Below are 19,886 nucleotides of genomic sequence, written 5' to 3'. Positions count from 1 at the left end.
ATGCCATTAAATAATCTAGAAAAAAATTAATTTTTTTGAAAATATGCAAATATCAAAAATTACAGGCCAGAATGGCCAACACCTCCAAACAGCAGCAATGTAAAATTATTTAAAAGGAGTGGACAACATTGTCATGCACACACAACAGAGACAGGGCCCTACACACTCACATTCATTCCTACTACAGCTACTCCTCAATCAGACACCTCCCGATATCAGGCTAAAGGACTAGGCAGGGTGTCTAGGGTCTCGTTCAATAACATGCCTAGCATGAGGCTGTTGTGTGATGGGGACAGCCCTGACTCCACAACCTGCCCTAATTTCCTTGGAAGTAGCCCTGAACACCTTTAGGGAGACATGATTAGGATAGAGCAACACACTTGACAAATAGCCTATCTTCAGGCTGTGTAATTGGAGAGAGCGTGTAGCACAGGAAGCTGAATATGGTTGAATCGCATACCCATACACTGAATTGGTAGTCTTATGACATCCTTAGATAAAGAGAATACATTAATTTGTCGGATAAAAGGATGAAAATGTGTGTGCATGTCAGCCTGCAGCCAGTGAATAAACATTACTAATGAGGATGCTCCTCTAATTGCTCCAAGCATATAGGCAGTCTATGTGATACAGATAAAACCAGTTCCCCCACAAACGGGGTTTTTAGGCAGCAAGAGACAGTAATAGAAGCCAATAGAAGTAGTATAAAAGGTATTTTAATATTATTTGGTAAAAACAAACATGAGCTTCACCTGAACATTTGTATAACAGACAAAATCATGTGTATAAGGTACATATAATGTCACATGGAAGTATATTAACAGACACAGCTATATGTTACACTGTATGAATTAGTAGCAGTGAAAACATGAATCTAGCTATATGTTACACTGTATAGGTTAATAACAGTGAAAGCATGAATCTGACGCGTTTCAACCCCAAAAGGGGTCTTCTTCAGAGATGATAGTCTGTTAAAAGAGAGACAAGGTTACACTGGATATTTGGATAATTGGGGGTGCACATATATACATACATATAATTCTTGGTATACATAATGAGGTTATGATAGTATTAACCTCATACCAAGTATGCACCCCATGTTTCCAATATTAACCACTTGCTTACTGGGCACTTAAACCCCCCTCAGTCCCAGACCAATTTTCAGCTTTCAGCGCTGATGCACTTTGAGTGACAATTGCGCGGGCATACAACACTGTACCCAAATGAAATTTTTATCATTTTTTTCCTACAAATAGAGCTTTCTTTTGGTGGTATTTAGTTACAGCTCGGAGTTTTATTTTTTGCTAAACAAACAAAAAAAGATGCAAAAAAAAAAAAAAAAAAAAATCATGTTTTAATAGTTTGTTATAAAATTTTGCAAACGGGTCATTTTTCTCCTTCATTGAAGTGCGCTGATTAGGCGGCACTGATAGGCTGCATTGGTGGGCACTGATGGGCTGCATTGGTGGGCACTGATGGGCTGCATTGGTGGGCACTGATAGGCTGCACTGGTGGGCACTGATAGGCATAGTTAAGGCGGCACTAATAGGCACAGATAAGGCGGCACCGATGGGCACAGATAAGGCGGCACTGATGGGCAAAGATGGGCACAGATAAGATGGCACGGATGGGTGGCACGGATAAGTGGCACGGATGGGTGGCACGGATGGGCACTGATAGGTACCACAGATAGATGGGACTGATGGGCACTGATAGGTGGCACTGATAGGTGGCTCTGATAGGTGGCACTGCTGGGCACTAATGGGCGGCACTGCTGGGCACTGATGGGCGGCACTGCTGGGCACTGATGGGCGGCACTGGGGTGCAGCACCTGAGGCAGATTTTGGGTGGCACTGTGGGTGGCACTGCTGGGTGGCACTGTGGGTGGCACTGTGGGCACTGCTGGGTGGCACTGTGGGCACTGCTGGGTGGCACTGTGGGCACTATGGGCACTGCTGGGTGGCACTGACAGGGGGGCACTTACTTTATTCAGGATGGCACTGCGGGTGGCAGGTGGGCACTGGCAGGGGGCAGGTGTCCTTTTAAATTGCTGGCCGTGATCGGGACTGATGTCCCGAACACGGCCGCCGGCGATCGGCTTTTTTTTTTTCTCCTCGCGCTGTCAGCGCGAGGAGGAATACTAGCCGATTACCGGCTCCGTTTTATCACATGATCAGCTGTCATTGGCTGACAGCTGATCACGTGATAAGGGGTCGGGATCGACCCCTTACACGGATCGGTGATCAGGCGAGTCTCACGGACTCGCCGATCACAGAGCGCGCCGCGCGCGCCCCTCAGGGGGCGCGCAGGCCGCTCGTAACCGGGACTACGTCAATAGACGTAGTCCCGAAAATGTGGGTCCGCGCTATTGCCGTCATTTTGCAATAGCGCGGGTCCCAAGTGGTTAAATAACCCTTGTTTTTAATTTTTTGCCTGTTGTTGGGATTTTGCTGCAGGTGTTACCCACCGTATCATCGCGGTACCCTTACTCGCACCTACCCCCCGGATTCTTCTTTTTTCTGGGGGGCAAGGCATTTGTGTGACCTCCCGCGAGTCACGTCAGTGGGCTTGTGACGCTGTCTCCTCTTCCTCCTGACGGTCCGGCGACACATATGGACCAGGTACCACTCCAGTTGCGTAAAGGAAATTGGGACATTGCCCTCTGGGGGAATTCTATCCGAAGTACTATAATCCACCCTACCTACCTGGAAGTACATCATCGGGTAAACCATATTAAATCAATATTGGGTATCCCCAACATGTATAACACCGGATTTATTTATTCAGTGTAACCTTGTCTTTCTTTTAACAGACTATCATCTCTGAAGAAGACCCCTTTTGGGGTTGAAACGCGTCAGATTCATGCTTTCACTGTTATTAACCTATACAGTGTAACATATAGCTAGATTCATGTTTTCACTGCTACTAATTCATACAGTGTAACATATAGCTGTGTCTGTTAATATACTTCCATGTGACATTATATGTACCTTATACACATGATTTTGTCTGTTATACAAATGTTCAGGTGAAGCTCATGTTTGTTTTTACCAAATAATATTAAAATACCTTTTATACTACTTCTATTGGCTTCTATTACTGTCTCTTGCTGCCTAAAAACCCCGTTTGTGGGGGAACTGGTTTTATCTGTATCTACTTGGGGTGAGCAGCACCCTCCTAGCTCTTTGTAGCACTGTGTTTTTCTTTGATTTTCGTCTATGTGATACATGGGAAAAATAATGAAAATTCTCTGTTTTGCAATGACTAGCTAGTAACAGGGGTACAGATTCAGACCGCTTCTCATTCCTGGCTTAACCAGCTACTTAGTCATGAACACACCAGCCACTTGCACCAAAGTTCAGTCTTTTAGACACATGACTCCTTCTATGACACTGTAGTGAGAAGAGAGCCTCCACCACAGGATTTTTAATTGGACAGCTTGTTCCAATGGTGCTTTACCATTGGTCCAAGGCCCCAAGCTGTTCATTAAGCTCAGTGCTTCTGACAAGAAGTGAGAGACACTGAGAGCTCATCCTCTCAGTCTGCTACAAACAGAGAGTGCGAGCTTGTGTTTAAACCTGCCGCTCTGTATGTTGCTTCTGCCAGGCTGCACAAGAAGCCCTGTATTTCTGAAAATATAGGGGGCAGGAGCCCCAAATTTTGAAGCTTGATCATTTTTTTGTAATTTATGTTCATGGCAGGTGCGGCTCTGCTATAATTCATTTTCCAATTAGCAAAAATTAACTGCTCTCTCTTATATACAGATGGCTTCTAAATGCCAGTCCTGTGTATAAGATATAATTGTTTAAGAAGAAATAACAACTGTAAAACTTTCAGTTTAAATTTGCTTAGGTAAAAATTGGAAGTTTAAACTCAAATCAGTACACTATAAAATATGCAGCACTTCTTTTAATAATAAGTAAGATTAATATGCTATTTTGTACCTTTCCATTGGCAGTATCCTCTATACTCAAGTATCTTGCAGGTAAACAGGCAGAAACAGGAATGAGATGATCTTGTGAAGTGAGCTGTTCATTCTTAAACAAAGGCAACCAGGCAAACCCAACTGTAGCAAAAGAAGACCAGAAAACATTACTGTGCAGGTTATACACGGCCCACTTAATGGCCACGCTCACTTACGTATGAGGGTCAATGGAACGACAATGGTAAACCCTTTGTGAATAAAAGTATCCACTTCTATATGAAACACATAGCAGTAGGAAATGGTTACAATGTGCAGAAGTTGAATGTAATCCTTCTAAAGATACCTGGAGTTTCCAGAGCCTCTTTCTTTTTGGCATTAGCTTTTGCATTTATGTCACAGGTGACGTGATGAAATGAAAACAGAATGTGATGTTTCTCATGGAGTTGGGTGGGGAGCTCAATTTTCACCTGAAATGTAAAATATTACACCTCTCCTTAGACACTTTAGACTGGACACCTAGATATCTTTTATGCATAAGATCAATACAACAAAAATATATATTTTGGAACTATGGTCTCTGGGCTATGTAGAGGTCACATACACATTTCACAGTTCCAAGAAAATGTAATCTATACAAATGATATACGCTGATGTAACTGTACAAAGATAATATTATAATTGCACAGAAACCCAATTATACCTGCAATACATTTGCTTGTATTACTATATATATCTAAATCAGGGGTCTGTAACCTTTGCTTACACAAAAGTGTAGTTAAATTTAATATGCTTTTAAATGAATTATAAATAAAATTCTAAAACCCACTTAGTTAATAAATTCACTTTATAAAAAAAGATTTTAAGTAGACTGCATACTACAGTCTTGAAGACAAGGATTTTGGTGTTAAAACAGACAGATACTAAACAATTACTGTAGTGGTGTGCTTGGTTGGACAAATGTATCCCTGTTTAGCACATTAATACTATAAATGCATTTTTACAATGTTTAAAAAAAGAAATGTTGAATCTTTCACTATACAAGTTAAATCACAATTATATATACTAGATAGTGTATAAAAACTTTCTAAAAAATAAAAAATTATATATATATATATATATATATATATATATATATATATATATATATATAGAAACTATTGGATCCCACAATGGTCAAATGCATGTTGATTTGAATACTTTGATCACTAAAGGTTTAACTGCTCAAGGGGTGCACTTTCCTGTTTTTCTCTTGCTTGTCAGTTGCATAGGCAGCTTTTTCTCTAATTCCGCGTACACATGATTGGACTATCCAGACTTAGTCTGGCGGACAATCCGATGGACTTTGCAGCTGAGGTCCGCCGGACTTTCAAGCGAACGGACTTGGCCACACACGATCACTCCAAAAGTCCGGCGGATTCAAACGTGATGACGTAGAATAAGGAAGTTCATAGCCAGTAGCCAATAGCTGCCCTAGCGTTGGTTTTAGTCTGCTGGACTAGCACACAGACGAACGGATTGTTGGCTAAAAACCGAGTCCGGTGGACAATTTTGAAGCAAGTCTTATTTCTAAGTCCACCAGACTTTTGGGGAGAAAAAGTCTGCTGGAGCCCACACACGATCGAATTGTCCGGCGGACTAAGTCTGCCGGATAGTCCGATCATGTGTACGCAGCATAAGACAGACAGGTATTTCATGGACCATATTTTATTTAAATTTAAGTGGAGTGGGCAGAAGGGCTGTGTAATTTTATGTCAGGGCAGCCTTAATAGCTATGACAGGTTCTCTTTTGTTTGAGAAATTATTGTGTTATGTGCATACACATTAATTCTAAGTATGTTTTTAGTGTCTGAATGGCTTATTATTGTTAAAAAAAACGAAGCAAAAAAAAAGTAAAGCTGTAAAAGTACATGGTTAATAAAATACTGTGACTTGCAATGATTTATAACAATTGCAGAAAATCAGTCTTAAATATGTACAGATTTCCATGGTGTGTGAAAATGTACCTCTCTTTCCATTGCAGATACTGGAAAATGCTTTTCTGGAAATTGGCCTAATCTTTTATATATGAAAAAAGCTGCCAAGAAAGCTTGGCCAGTGCTATGGAGGGGTCTTGGTGGGAATCTGTTAACCTGGCAGCTGATTTGTGAAAAAAGGCTGTGTGGTTATTAAACCATTTTATAGCAGAGCTGGTAAAATCTCCCGTTTTTTTTTATACAAAAACAGATGAGTGGACAGTAAAATTAGAAATGAAAGCACACATTTAGCACTGTAGAGCAAAAAGCAAAGAAATACATTTATCCATAGCAACTGTATAGCGAGCATCTCTCATTTGTCTCACTACTCTAAACTACTAGGTATATATTAAACATGAACTCTATGACTATACAATATGTATTAATGTTCACGTATATTATATTTTATATTCAATTGATGTGTGCATGCATGTATGACTGTTGCAGGGACATTATATAGTAAGTTGCTTTGTAGCAGTCACAGATGAATGGTTCTTAGTACACTTAAGTTCTACATAGGGACAGATGGTAAGAAATAAATAAACTGATAAACACTGTACAGAGCATGAAAAACTCCATATACAGTAAATAATGGCAGACTTGCAGTTCTTATAAGCACTGGTCAGGATTTCAGAGAGATTACTTATCTGGGCAACAGTTTTATGTTTATCAGTTCCATGTACACATACTGTATATATCCTCTTGTCATGGTGTCAACTGATCAGTCTGTTTCCATCAAGAACTTTCAGGACACATACAGTATGTTGTGCAAGGATAGGTACCCATTTTCTTTGTTGCCTGCTACATTTCACCATTATTTTTTCTCATTTGCTCTTGTTTCACCTTTTCTGACATCAATTGTATCATCACCCTGAACTGTTGTGAGCAGCACCAAATGACCTTTTATTGTGCCACACCAGTAAGGTATTTTAATTAGGGTCTGGTCTCCCTAGTCACTTTAAGGCACTTCCCTATCCTAAATACTTAGACTCAAAAAAGGTCTCCTATTACCCCCTAATGGGCCCACTTTTTCTCCTCATCCCTCTGTGGCAGTTGTAACATTTGATGACAGCAGTGCTGTCAGACAGTGGTTTAGTCTCAGTGATTGGCTCATTAGTTTCCGTTTCTGAGTACATTACAGAAAGGCATCAGTAAATTCCTGATTAAAATGATGGTATAGAGTTTTAAAGTAATACCTGATTTCCTTATTCTGCTTCACAACAAACCTTTCATGGCTTGTAGTGGCTTCCCTGTAAATACATGAATAAATCTGTTCTCTTAACCACATACTGCGGCAGCATGGTTCGTCTGTGCAAAAATCGCCATTATGTTACGTCGGTAACATAAACAGCCACTAGGGGGTGCGCGCGTGCCCCCTATATATTTTCGGGGGATATTTATTATGGCAAAAAGTTAAAAATAATGCGTTTTTGTTAAAATTGGCACTCTTTGTGTTTATAGCGCAAAAAATAAAAAACCGCAGAGGTAATCAAATACCAAAATCAAAATACAGCTCTATTTGTGGGAAAAAAAGGAGGTGAATTTTGTTTGGGAGCCACGTCGCACGATCACGCAATTGTCAGTTAAAGCGACGCAGTGCCGAATCGCAAAGAGTGGTCTGGTCTTTGGCCAGCCAAATGGTCCGGGGCTTAAGTGGTTAAACCATATTTCTATAAATCCCCTTAAACCATTGGCTTCCATAAGACAATAAGAAAATGTCAGCTAATTTATAAAACACACTCAGCAGATGATGATGTCGAAGTGAATATTACTGGCTTGAAGAGCTACACAGTGAAGCATGATTTTCTTTTCTCATCATTGACTGACGGTAGAGATCAAGTCCTCTGAGGTGACCATTAAGGTTACACAAATCAGCTTTTAGCTCACTGGGAGAGAAATAGAATGATACCCCTGTGTAGCCCTGCATGCCAATAAACAAGCCAACCCCTTTCTAAAGGTCTGTGTCTCTCTTTTTCTCAATAGAGCTCTTCGTGGCAGCATATCTTTCTCTTAAGGCTGGTCTATCTCTAAGGCTCTGTTTTTACATTTTAAAGCAGTCTCTTTCTCTCTCTGTCTCTAAAATGCATCCCAGTTTCTGCAAGGTGGTCTTTTCTACAAAGCAAAACTCTGATCCAAACATTGAGGCACCACACCCAGGGCCAAAATTGTTTCCTTCCTCAGGACTTAAAACAATGTAGGGTTGATGATCAGGAAATCCAGGGGTATTTGGTGATTTATCTGGTAAGTATGTGTAATGTAACACAGTTATGTTCAGTAACTGGTTTGAGAAACTACAAAGCTGACCTTCTAAGACAGTTCTATTCTTAGCAAGCACCCGCTTGTCAAAATGGTGCTCTCCAAATGCACCACCACTACAACTCACCACCCTAAATACAACTTTCCAAGCCAAGGAGAGAAGCCTGTCAAAATGTTGCAGTTACTCCTTGGGCCAACACAGCTACTTTCCTTTTATCAGCTTTTCATAAATAAACCATGTTGTGACCTGATGCTACAACTCAATCTATCGGGCTTGTCATTTAAGGTGCCCAGTGATGGTTTATCTGCATACATGGGACATCATGAGCATCAGCACATGTATACTGGTCTACCATCATTGGTCACATGCTTTCTGGATGTTTTTCTGCAGACTGAGATATGCAGATGTGTCAGAAGGTCTGATCTATGCATAGTTCAACAGCATTTGAGGAAATGCTTAACAATCCTGTATAAACAAAAGCTTCTAAATATGTGATACAGACTGACCTCATCATAAAAGTCTGGGTTCTGAGAGTGGTGAAGAATGGTGCTATAGGCTGCTGTCGTAAACAATGGGCCACCAGGCTTCCCATAAATACACTGTAGAAAGAAAAACACAGAAAAGGATATCATGTGATAAATGTGATCCATTCATGAAACAGTCACATAAACATAACAAACAAATGAGCGTCCATAATCTTGTTATGGGTAGTGATGTGTGTCTATGGGGCAGCATGTGTCTGAATTTTCTATAAAGCAAATATTGTACTATGTTCAACCTATATAAGATGTTTGTGCTCAGGAGATATTCTTCACGTAGAGATATACAGGCCCATTCCATGCAGAATCCAGAAGTAGCCAGTAGACACTTTAATAAGAGACATGTACTTCCATAAACAACATTTGGAGAGTTCAAAAAAACTATAAATTTAAGCAATTTTTTACATTTACATTTGTTACATGTAACATCGATCTTTCTGATGTGTGGAGTCGGAATGCTCTTTGCATATATAAAGCCACTGCTCTCTGTGCCCTGTGGACATGAGGAAGCTGGAGGAGCTTTTGAGTGGTGCTCTATCCTGTGAGAGGTTTCAATCTCTTTTAACCTCGCAGCATTTATGACCACTCTAAGTATAAGGGTCATAACTTCATAGTAAACCTTTTGTACACACTATGGGGTGTGCAGCACACTGTCTATCAGTAAGATTGGTTTTCAATGGCACCAGCAGGGAGAGTGATTGCAAAATTTCTATCAGCACTGTTTTGCAAAGTATTTGCATGGGAATTTGATTTGAATGGACTTCACGTGGGCACTTTATTTGTACACTAGCACTTTATTTATGCTAAATTGTCTTCACTTGTCTACTTTGCAAGTGTGTACTTTTTGCTGCACTCATAGAGCACTTTCAAACTGGGGTGGGCAGGCGTCGGCGGTAAAGCGGTGGTATTTTACCGCTAGCAGGTTATATTTTTACAGTCACTTTAGCAGCACTATTCGGCCACTAGCAGGACGGTTTTAACCCCCGCTAATGGCCGAAAAATGGTTTAAATCGCCGGCAAAGCGCCGTTGCCCCATTGTTTTCCATGGGCAGGGGCGCTGTGGGAGCGGTGTATACACCGCTCCTATAGTGCTGCAAGGATACTTTTTTTACTGTCCTCGGGTGTAGGCTGCTTTCCTACAGACTGAAGTTTCTAAAACCTAAGTACAGGTTATATATTTTTACATATTAGATATAAATACAACTACTTTACTTTTTTCAATTTTTAAAAAATAATTAGTTCACGTTTTACAAATCTTTATTTGTATTTGCATGTAGCCTTGCACAAAATAATATACAAGCTCATTATATCTAATTACGATCAGTAAGATAGTTTTGGCTAAAAGCACAGGGTAAAATCTCCACATAGTAAGGCATCTCGTGTAAAAGCAAGTTAATAATTAATAGGCAGAAAAACATGTAATCTGAGGTTTCAGAAGTCGAGAGCAGAAAAACAAAAACCTTACTATAGACACAGTAAAAAATCATGACCGATATTCTAACCCCTCCAAAACTAAACTATACAAATAGCATTAACGTCATCATTTAATCAGTTTAAGCACACTCACTGGCCATTGCCCTTACTAAGGAACTATTGCTCCCAACAAGGCATGTGACACCAAGATCACAAACATCAACTGCATATCCAGAATCACACAACCATAGAAAAAGTGTGACATACATCTCTCTGTAGATCTACTATTGGTAGTTACGATATGCTAAAGGTACAGCACTTCTCTCCAATGGCTAGGGTAATCCAAGTGAAAGTAGAACCTTAAAGCAGGCACCTTGAGGGCCCGAACACCAGGAAGTCTAAATATGCAAATGTGGACTATCCAACCAAAAATTCAGAGCTGATGTCCTCCAATTTAATGGTCCAAAAGTTTGCTTGAAGGGTGTGCCAGAGACCCAGGCTCAAGGAACCCACAGACTTTTTTGGAGGCTAAAGAAAAGCAAGCACATTGATTTTGACATTCTCCAATGTCAGAGGTGCTTATTATTACCTTTCAGCTCTCAGGATGTCCTTAATTAGCCTGATTCTTACCCTCTTAAGTTTACCCACATGTACTAAAAAAAGTGAGTTTTATCATAAAATATATTTTGATTAACAGGAAACAAAGAACAGAACATTTTATTTTCAATATGTCACCTTTAAGGGTTGACTTCCTTCTTCATCGGAGCTCTTAAACTCAATACACACCATTATGTTCCTTGCCTGCAAAAAGAGCAAGGTAAATTGTGAATGCTTTCATTTGCTATAGATGTAAAGGAAACAGATCTCTGCAATAACTGAAACAAATCCAAATCCATGGCTCAGTTTTACAGTTTACAAGACAGAATACAATTATTTCAAAATGTGATCAGAGAGCAAGAGTGTAATTCATGGACATTACGTTCCCTAATTGTCTGATGTAAAGTTGGTCATGGTCATAGATGGTCAGATGTCTCATAAATAAAGACTGGCATGAAGAGTGCTGCCTGAATGTAATCTCAGCATATCTAGGGACAGCCAGAATGTTCTTTTCAACTTGGCCGACATGTGAATGTGTCACTAAGCTAAACAACTTATTTCTCTTCTCTCATAGAAAAGGAAATAATTGTCACCTACTTGCATACTGGAAACAAACTGGAAAGTCTCTGCTTGGGAATATTCATAGTATATTTTAGCTTCATGACAAATATGATTAATTAAAAAAAAAAAACCTTTAACTATCTACCAACACAATATGTAAGCATGCATTTCCTTTTAAATGTGAATGCCAACTGTTCCAAATGGAGTTGTATTTGTGAGGAAGTGAACCATTTAATGAGCCTTTATAGCATCATGAAAACTTTGGCTAGCCATGAGTAGCCACCTGTGCATAGATCTTTTTCGGTCTGTTGGGCACCAACAGCAGAGAACAGACTGTCCTGATCAGAGATGTGAGGTGCCACAGCAGGGACTTCACTAAAGGATGGAGTCCAAAAAGACATGCTTTCAGGTCATGTTCTTTTGGCTATACAAAAGACAAAAAGTCTTTCCTAGGAAATATGTTTTTCTGAGTAATTACCATTTGCACTAATAACCCTGGATAAGAAAGCATCAAATGGGATTTTGCTGACAGGAGACATGCATCTTAAACAGATAGTTTTGACAATATTGAAGCAGTATTAAACCCAAAAGCAAACATTTATTATATTGTCGCTTACCAATTCTAAGCCCTTGTACACACGGTCGGATATTCCGATGGAAAATGTCCGATCGGACCATGTTGTCGGATAATCCGACAGTGTGTGGGCTCCATCGGACTGTTTCCATCGGAATATCCCACTGACAAAGTTTGAGAGCTGGGCTATAAAATTTTCCGACAACATGATCCGATCAGACTTTGTCCGATTGTTTGTAGAGAATTCCGATCGGACAAAGTGCCACGCATGCTCAGATCAAATTACGACACCAAAGCCATTGGCTACTAGCCGCAACGTAGTCCGTCGCAAGGCACGAATGTCATCACATTTCGAACAATCGGATTTTTCGACAACTTTGTCCAACAATGTGTATGCAACACCACTTTCGGACAAAATCAGTCGGAAAAAATCTGACCAATTTTGTTGTCGGAATGTCCGACTGTGTGTACAAGGGCTTAGATGTGATGGCTGCATTTGTTTCTTTTTAAAGCTTTCAAGAGGTGTGTTACTGGCCAGATCAACAGGTGAAAACAGATTGAAAAGAGCCCAACGAAAGAAAACTAATTCAGCCACCTCATCTAATGATTGATAAGGTGCAATATATTACATTTTTGTTTGGGTTTAATACCGCTTTAAAAATAAAGGACATTGTACCATAGACTCATTATAAACAGTGAACATCTGAGAAAAACAGACATCTGACTACACTGAATTTTAACCACTTCACCTCCAGAAGATTTATGCCGGCAGACATCAAGTTGACGGTACCTACCGCTGGACTCCGGCTGTGTATAATCACAGCGGGAGTGGGTCTCATCAGACCCAGAAGTGTCAGATCAGGTACTAGGTACGTGATCTGGTGCAGAGCGACCACCCCGCCACAGTATATCTTGGTTAAACACATAAGGCCTGGTTCATACTAGTGCAATTTCAGATGCAGTCACTCAGAATCTCATGAAAATGGAAATCACATTGTTTTCAATGGTGTCCTCAAAGCGATTTTGGAAAAGGTTTCTGTACTACTTTGGTGTGATTCCAGTGCAATTTTGCCCCCATAGAATATACAAACCTTTTCAAAGTTGCATCCAAGTAGCACTACATAATTACACTGAAATTGGGATCTGTATCGCAGCAGTGTGAACCTAGTCTAACCTAACCTAGTGGCTAAAAAAAAACTAAACTATACTACCAATTGCTCTATCAGTGAAACAAGGGATCATTGTTCTCTTCCAGAGCTATGCCCGCCAGTAGAATCTTCAGCATCTGACATTGCTGGGTGTGTCAGATACCTGAGCTACCCTGCTGCCTGCTATGGCAGCACCTGGTGGCAACTACATAACCTCTTCCTTTATAGCTGCATGGACACACTAGTGACACAACAGGGGGATGCAGGGATTCAACACAATGGGAATTCTGCTGGAGTTTCTACTTGTGGGTGCAGCTCCGATGATTCTTTATTCATCAGAGGTGGGACTGGCACTAACTTATAAAGATTGTACTTTTAAAGGCTGTCTTTTTTACCTTTTTTTTTTGCCTTTTTTAGCACTAGATTCAATTTATTTTCTTATTTAACACAAATCTGTGCAATTCACACATATGAATTGGTCAGTGGGACAGCCCTCCCAATAAAGCACCAATAAAGAGATAGGAGGGTGCATTACATGAAACACACATATTAGAATAGGACTTCAGCTGTCTATATTTATTACCCAGTTTGTGACAGGTTTATTTTAAAACAGACTTTTACTATTTATTACTAGATTTAAGAATCACTATAATGTATCATGGTTTGGATCAGGGATCTCCAAACAATAGTTCTACAGCTGAACTGCACATCCCATGAGGCATTGTAAAACTCTGACGACATTCAAAGACATAACTAGGAATGATGGGAATTGTAGTTCCTGAACAACTGCAGGGCCATAGTTTGGAGACCCCTGGTCTAGATAAATCCCCATTCCCAGATGAAGTTTTTCGTATGGGGGACACTTGGAGCTCAGAGCTGGGTGTTCCTCTTCAGTTGTGGAGTTTAAATGGCAGGTGAGTCAGTGCGCCGCCCGTGCCCCTGGACGACATCATCTGTGACGAAACGTAGGGAGGAACGGTGTGCTGGCATCACCGCAAACAACGCAAGGTCCCGGAAGGAACGGGCCGTTATTTGATAGCTGGCCGGCTCGACTAGATTCAAGATAACACTATTTTATTCTCGATTAAATGTAAGTGCAACTCTGCTTTTTATTATTATTACATTTTTTGCCGATTTACACTATGGAAGCCTTCTTTCATTTTAACATGGGGAACTACTGACCCGCGGGCAACTCCAAGGATACTTTGAACAGAGGAGTCGGGACATCTTGCTGGCAACCATAGAGACTCTGGCTGGGGTATAAGCCATAGGCGTATTTAATCTCCCTAAAAAAGAGATCAATATAGCTGGTAAGCGGCAGTCATTTTTTCAGGCGTAGGAATCTTTCTATCTCAATTCATCACTATTCCTTGGGTGTTTATCGTTTTAAGTCACCAATGATCACTAAAGTGAGGATCCCTTATATATGAATTTATGCTGGAAGTGTTTCATAATTGTGGAATTTTCATTCATCTTCTTAACACTTTTAGTGCAGATTTTTTAATAGTGTTTTTTTTAGCCCTATAATAACTATTGTTAAGTGAATTGGGGGCAATTATAGTTTCCATTGACACAGACAGATTATATATGTGATCATATGTTATTATAATCACTTTTTACAGCACAGCTACTTTTTTTTTATAATTGATTTATTGTGTGTGTCTCACATTGAAGTTGCAGCAGTATTCACATATCATTTATCACACTACAGTCCGTAGAGTGATCTATAAGATAACTCAGTAATTTTTCCCTTTTGACAAATCCACATATGACATCCTACCTTGTTAAAGCATTTCTGGCTGTCATACTTGAGGTGCTTGGGGTAAATGTATATTTGGTTCTTGTAAGATCTGTAAGGCTGACAATACTTGGTTGATGACTGTACAAACTCTTCAACTTCCACAGTGGGCAGACATTTCTCTGGTTCACTAAATGGCTTAACTGGAACTAAAGATGAGGTAAGACAATCTGGAAAACAGTGATGTAAATCATAGTGGGGAATATGCCAGCTTTATAACATCTCACAGATCAACTGCCAACACTGTTACACAAGACTTCATTTATCAAGGGTTTGAAATAAGAACCACCTTTCTCCTAGAGTAATGAAACAGATTCAGGACTGTACTAGAAACGCCAGCTGGAAAATGAAAGTCTGCAAATGATTGGATTCTCAGACCCATCTTTTTACAGATAGTTTCAGATATAAAGCTCAGTCTTCAGAAATGTATGAAATGCACATTCCACACACATACTTCATGCACATATTAAATAGTACATTTAGAATCAATATTTACTCCGCCATAAAGCATTTTATACTGCATGGTATCTATAAAACATAGATGATAAAGAAAATGTATTGCTGCCAACTGAAACCAATTTGTTTTAAATTCTCATTTCTACAGTGCAAAGTTGAAATTAAAGCAGATGTTCTGGTTCATTGCTATGGGCAATTCCCAATTGCATGGTTTGTATGCATAAGCCCCACAATGACTCTGATGAGGTCTGATGACAAGTATTTGTTGATCATAGAGTTCCATCTTTTTTTTTAAATAATTGCATGTTTAACCACTTGCTTACTGGGCACTTAAACCCCCCTCAGTCCCAGAGCAATTTTCAGCTTTCAGCGCTGATGCACTTTGAATGACAATTGCGCGGTCATACAACACTGTACCCAAATGAAATTTTTATAATTTTTTTCCCACAAATAGAGCTTTCTTTTGGTGGTATTTAATTACAGCTGGGAGTTTTATTTTTTGCTAAACAAACAAAAAAAGATGCAAAAAAAAAAAAATCATGTTTAAAAGTTTGTTATAAAATTTTGCAAACGGGTCATTTTTCTCCTTCATTGAAGTGCGCTGATGAGGCGGCACTGATAGGCTGCACTGGTGGGCACTGATGGGCTGCATTGGTGGGCACTGATAGGCTGCATTGGTGGGCACTGATAGGCTGCACTGGTGGGCACTGATAGGCATAGTTAAGGCGGCACAAATAGGCACAGATAAGGCAGTACCGATGGGCACAGATAAGGCAGCACTGATGGGCAAAGATGGGCACATAAGATGGCACGGATGGGTGGCACAGATGGGTGGCACGGGTGGGTGGCACGGATGGGTGGCACAGATGGGCACTGATAGGTACCACTGATAGATGGGACTGATGGGCACTGATAGGTGGCACTGATAGGTGGCTCTAAAAGGTGGCACTGCTGGGCACTGATGGGCGGCACTGCTGGGCACTGGTAGATGACACTGATGGGCACGGATATGTGGCACGGGTGCAGCACCTTTGTTAAGGCAGGGTGGCACTGCTGGGTGGCACTGTGGGCACTGCTGGGTGGCACTATGGGCACTGCTGGGTGGCACTGATGGGGGGCACTTACTTTTTTATTGTTGCACTGGCAGGGGGCAGGTGGGCACTGACAGGGTTGCAGGTGGGCACTAGCAGTGCTGGCCATGATCAGGACTGATGTCCCGATCATGGCCGCCGGTGATCGTTTTTTTTTTCTTCTCCTCGCGCTGACAGCGCGAGGAGGAATAATAGCAGATTACCGGCTCCGTTATATCACATGATCAGCTGTCATTGGCTGACAGCTGACCACGTGATAAGGGGTCGGGATCGACCCCTTGCACGGATCGGTGATCAGGCGAGTCTCGTAGGCTCGCCGATCACAAAGCGCGCCGCGCGCGCCCCTCAGGGGGCGCGCAGGCCGCTCGTGCACGGGACTACGTCAATAGATGTAGTCCCGGAAAAGGAGATCCGCGCTGTAGCCGTCAATTGACTATAGCGCGGATCTCAAGTGGTTAAACCTAGGGAAATTAAGTTTAGATAAGAGATCATCCATATAGAAAGTGCTTTTTATTGAGTCCTCCAACTCATTGGGGTTGATTTACTCAAACTGAAGAGTACAATATATGGTGCAGCTGTGCATAGAAACCAGCTTTCAGGTTTTTTTGTCAAAGTTTAAGTCCTGTTCACACTGATACGGTGTGGAATTGGCAGCAATTCCTGTGCGTTTCCTCCCCCGCACCACAACTGCACTCTGTTCATGTTGTGGTGCGGGTGTCGATTTTAAGTTAATGACACCACAATAACGGTTCGCAAACCACATTGCGATTGGCTGAGTCAGATCGGATGGGTGTGAACACCCATGTGATCCGATTCCAGTGCATCTGTGTGGGTGTGGTGCGATTTGAGCAATACAAAATGGATGTGATCAAATCGCTCTGCAAAGAATCTCATGTGATTTGGACAGGAATGAGGTGCGATCCATGAGGTTTCCTGCACTGCATCAGTGTGAACCTAGGCTAATTGAAAAAGCATGGCGTCATTACTTTTGTGACATCCATTCCTAAACCAGACCCTGCAGGCCCCCACACCCGTGTCATCTACCTGTGCACACACAGAGCGGCACGAACGAAGAATGCTTTGGTGGACTACCTCTTTGTGGATTCTGTCCGTGAGGCACTAGGAGCCTTCAGCGTGGCTGGGGACTGGTGAAATAGCACTGACGTACTTTATGTATACTGTCCATAGGACACCGTCTCACCCACATATAACCAGCTCCCTAACAAGATACTATACACACACCGCTCCTTTCGGCACCTGTCCACCCGCTTACAGCCCAGCTTTACACAGCCAAGTTATCTGTTGGGCTACCATTCAGTGCATCGGTACGCGGACTCCATTCAGCTCTTATCTGCACCTGCTGTACTATGCAAATGCACCACTGATTGACTCTGTTTCAACGGATGCAGCCGTCCATCCATCACGTGTATACCCCACATCACTTCTGGCCCTGTACTACCTTTGAAGTCATAGACCGGCCAACTGGGGTTAAAACCACATGATACTCCATCTGCAGCCATTTGCACTAGTGCCTTTCTCATTAAACCATCGGATTGGATGAGCATGTGGTGAATGTGTGGTCTGTGTAGGGGTCTGCCGCTGCTTTCTTGTCTGGTTCGGACAACGTTGTCATTTTAATCTTTTATGTCAAAAGGTTTTTGCAATTTTTCATGTTTTATTTTTATCTAATATACCTTAATAACACTGTTTATAATTGACTGTTTGGTCCTCTTTGAAGATTTCTTTGTGGACCTTTAGTTTTCCTAAAATATATGCTTATATATCTAGAGGATTACGCTACCACCCACTCCCTGTATTAACTGTATGGGAGTGATTTGACTTTGTATAGAGCGATGGTGCATGAGATAGAGTTTAAGGTATCTGATTCCTTATAGGATACTCTCCTCTATATCTCTAGCTCTGTGATCACACAGAGATTTTTAACTTTTTCTTTACGTACAATTGAAAAAGCTGAATTAGTAGCTGTCCGGCTACCATACAAAGCTGCACCAGATTTTGCACACTCCACTTTTAGTGAATGAACCCCATGTGGAGCCTTCATAAACAACAAGAAACAATAGCTTTCCTAATGCACATGTCTAATTATGAATAATGCACAGGAACAGGGTTTATAAAGAATTAGCATATACTGATAAGATTATATACAAGCAAAATATTAAAGATATTACATATGTTAGCTCCAGGAGGAATCACATTACTCAAGAAGGATAAACATTGTTTAAATAAAACATATCCCATATATCACCTACACACTTTATGCAAAATATATAAGTGCATAATAAGAGGAAAGAAAACAAACATAAAGCCTTTGCCTGGATTAAAGGTGATTTATTTAATCTTTATAATTGTTATATATGAAAATATAAGATATCTTACTTGAATGTTCCTTCAGCACATTGTCTATTGATATTTCCAAGTTTCCTGGAATAATTGGTATTTTGCTTATCTTCTCTGCCCTAGACATAAGCAAAAAAACAAAACAGTGTACTGCAAATGTATGCATAGTTCTGTCACTTCTAACAAGCACAGTTCTATATCTGATTGTGCAGGCACCTATTTTAACATTCCCTATATATAATATATTTTATAATAGTGACATACAGTAAAACACCGTAATAAATACTTACAAAAAACAAAACAAAAACTGTGTATAGACAGTAGTGACATTTCTAGTCATCTACAGCAGTGGTTCTCAACCTCAGTCCTCAAGTACCCTCAACGGGCCATGTTTTGGGAAATTCCCTTAGATAAAATAGCTCTTAATAAGACCATGCCATTGATATTTAAAGCAGCTGTGCAAAGTAAAGGAAAACCTGAAAACATGGCCCATTGGGGGTACTTGAGGACTGAGGTTGAGAACCACTGCACATCTACAGTGCCTTACAAAAGTTTTCATACCCCTTGAAATTTTCCACATTTTTGTCATGTTACAACAAAAAACGTAAATGTATTTTATTGGGATTTTATGTGATAGACCAACACAAAGTGGCAAATAATTGTGAAGTGGAAGGAAAATGATAAATGGTTTTCAATTTTTTTTTACAAATAAATATATGAAAAGTGTGGCGTGCATTTGTATTCAGCCCCCTTTTACTATTTACTATGATACCCCATTTGGCAATGGGATCTTATGTCTTTTCATTAACTTAAGAACATTCATTTGTGGTTTTGGTTTGTTTGGGACTTTCAGCATAGTAAGAAAACTGCAGGTATACAGCAGATGTCTAAGCAAAATTCCTCATCTACAAGCAAGTAAAGCTACTGGGAAGTATAATATGTGGCAAGATAGTTTGAAATATGGTTGAGCCACTGCTCCCAACCGCCCTGATTTTAAAGAACTGTCCCTTTGTCCCTCTTTCCTCCTCATTTGGGTCTGATCTATATAGTTGTAGAGAAATGCACTTTTGATCTTTCAAAAAGTGTCCCCCAGTGCTAAACCTTTCATCCAGTTTTAAATTGCTGTATTTGTAAATTTCAAAAGCCAGTATAAAGAA

At 40.6% G+C, this 19,886-nt stretch overlaps 1 protein-coding gene and 1 long non-coding RNA gene across 7 annotated transcripts in view; one reads left to right on the top strand and one right to left on the bottom strand.

The window, feature by feature from the left end:
- The window catches only part of DOCK10 (dedicator of cytokinesis 10), a 412,410-nt gene that overhangs the window by 146,495 nt on the left and 246,029 nt on the right, over window positions 1-19,886 (bottom strand). For all 6 annotated transcript variants that reach the window (XM_077488206.1, XM_077488203.1, XM_077488204.1 and 3 more), the window contains exons 16-21: window positions 18,769-18,848; window positions 14,807-14,994; window positions 10,882-10,947; window positions 8,701-8,793; window positions 4,269-4,392; window positions 3,945-4,066 (exon numbers count right to left, since the gene is read on the bottom strand). In XM_077488206.1, the coding sequence (XP_077344332.1) occupies window positions 3,945-4,066; window positions 4,269-4,392; window positions 8,701-8,793; window positions 10,882-10,947; window positions 14,807-14,994; window positions 18,769-18,848 (673 nt within the window). The remainder of the gene's footprint in view (window positions 1-3,944; window positions 4,067-4,268; window positions 4,393-8,700; window positions 8,794-10,881; window positions 10,948-14,806; window positions 14,995-18,768; window positions 18,849-19,886) is intronic.
- Window positions 2,427-3,080, top strand: LOC143988545 (uncharacterized). The gene is made up of 2 exons (XR_013276883.1): window positions 2,427-2,723; window positions 2,813-3,080. It is a non-coding gene; the product is annotated as an uncharacterized LOC143988545 (long non-coding RNA).

The sequence above is a fragment of the Lithobates pipiens genome, unplaced genomic scaffold (assembly GCF_037356315.1).
Source record: "Lithobates pipiens isolate NorthernLeopardFrog02 unplaced genomic scaffold, aLitPip1_a1.2 Scaffold_18, whole genome shotgun sequence".
Lineage (NCBI taxonomy): Eukaryota > Metazoa > Chordata > Amphibia > Anura > Ranidae > Lithobates > Lithobates pipiens.
This window is presented reverse-complemented; position numbering and strand designations above follow the sequence as displayed.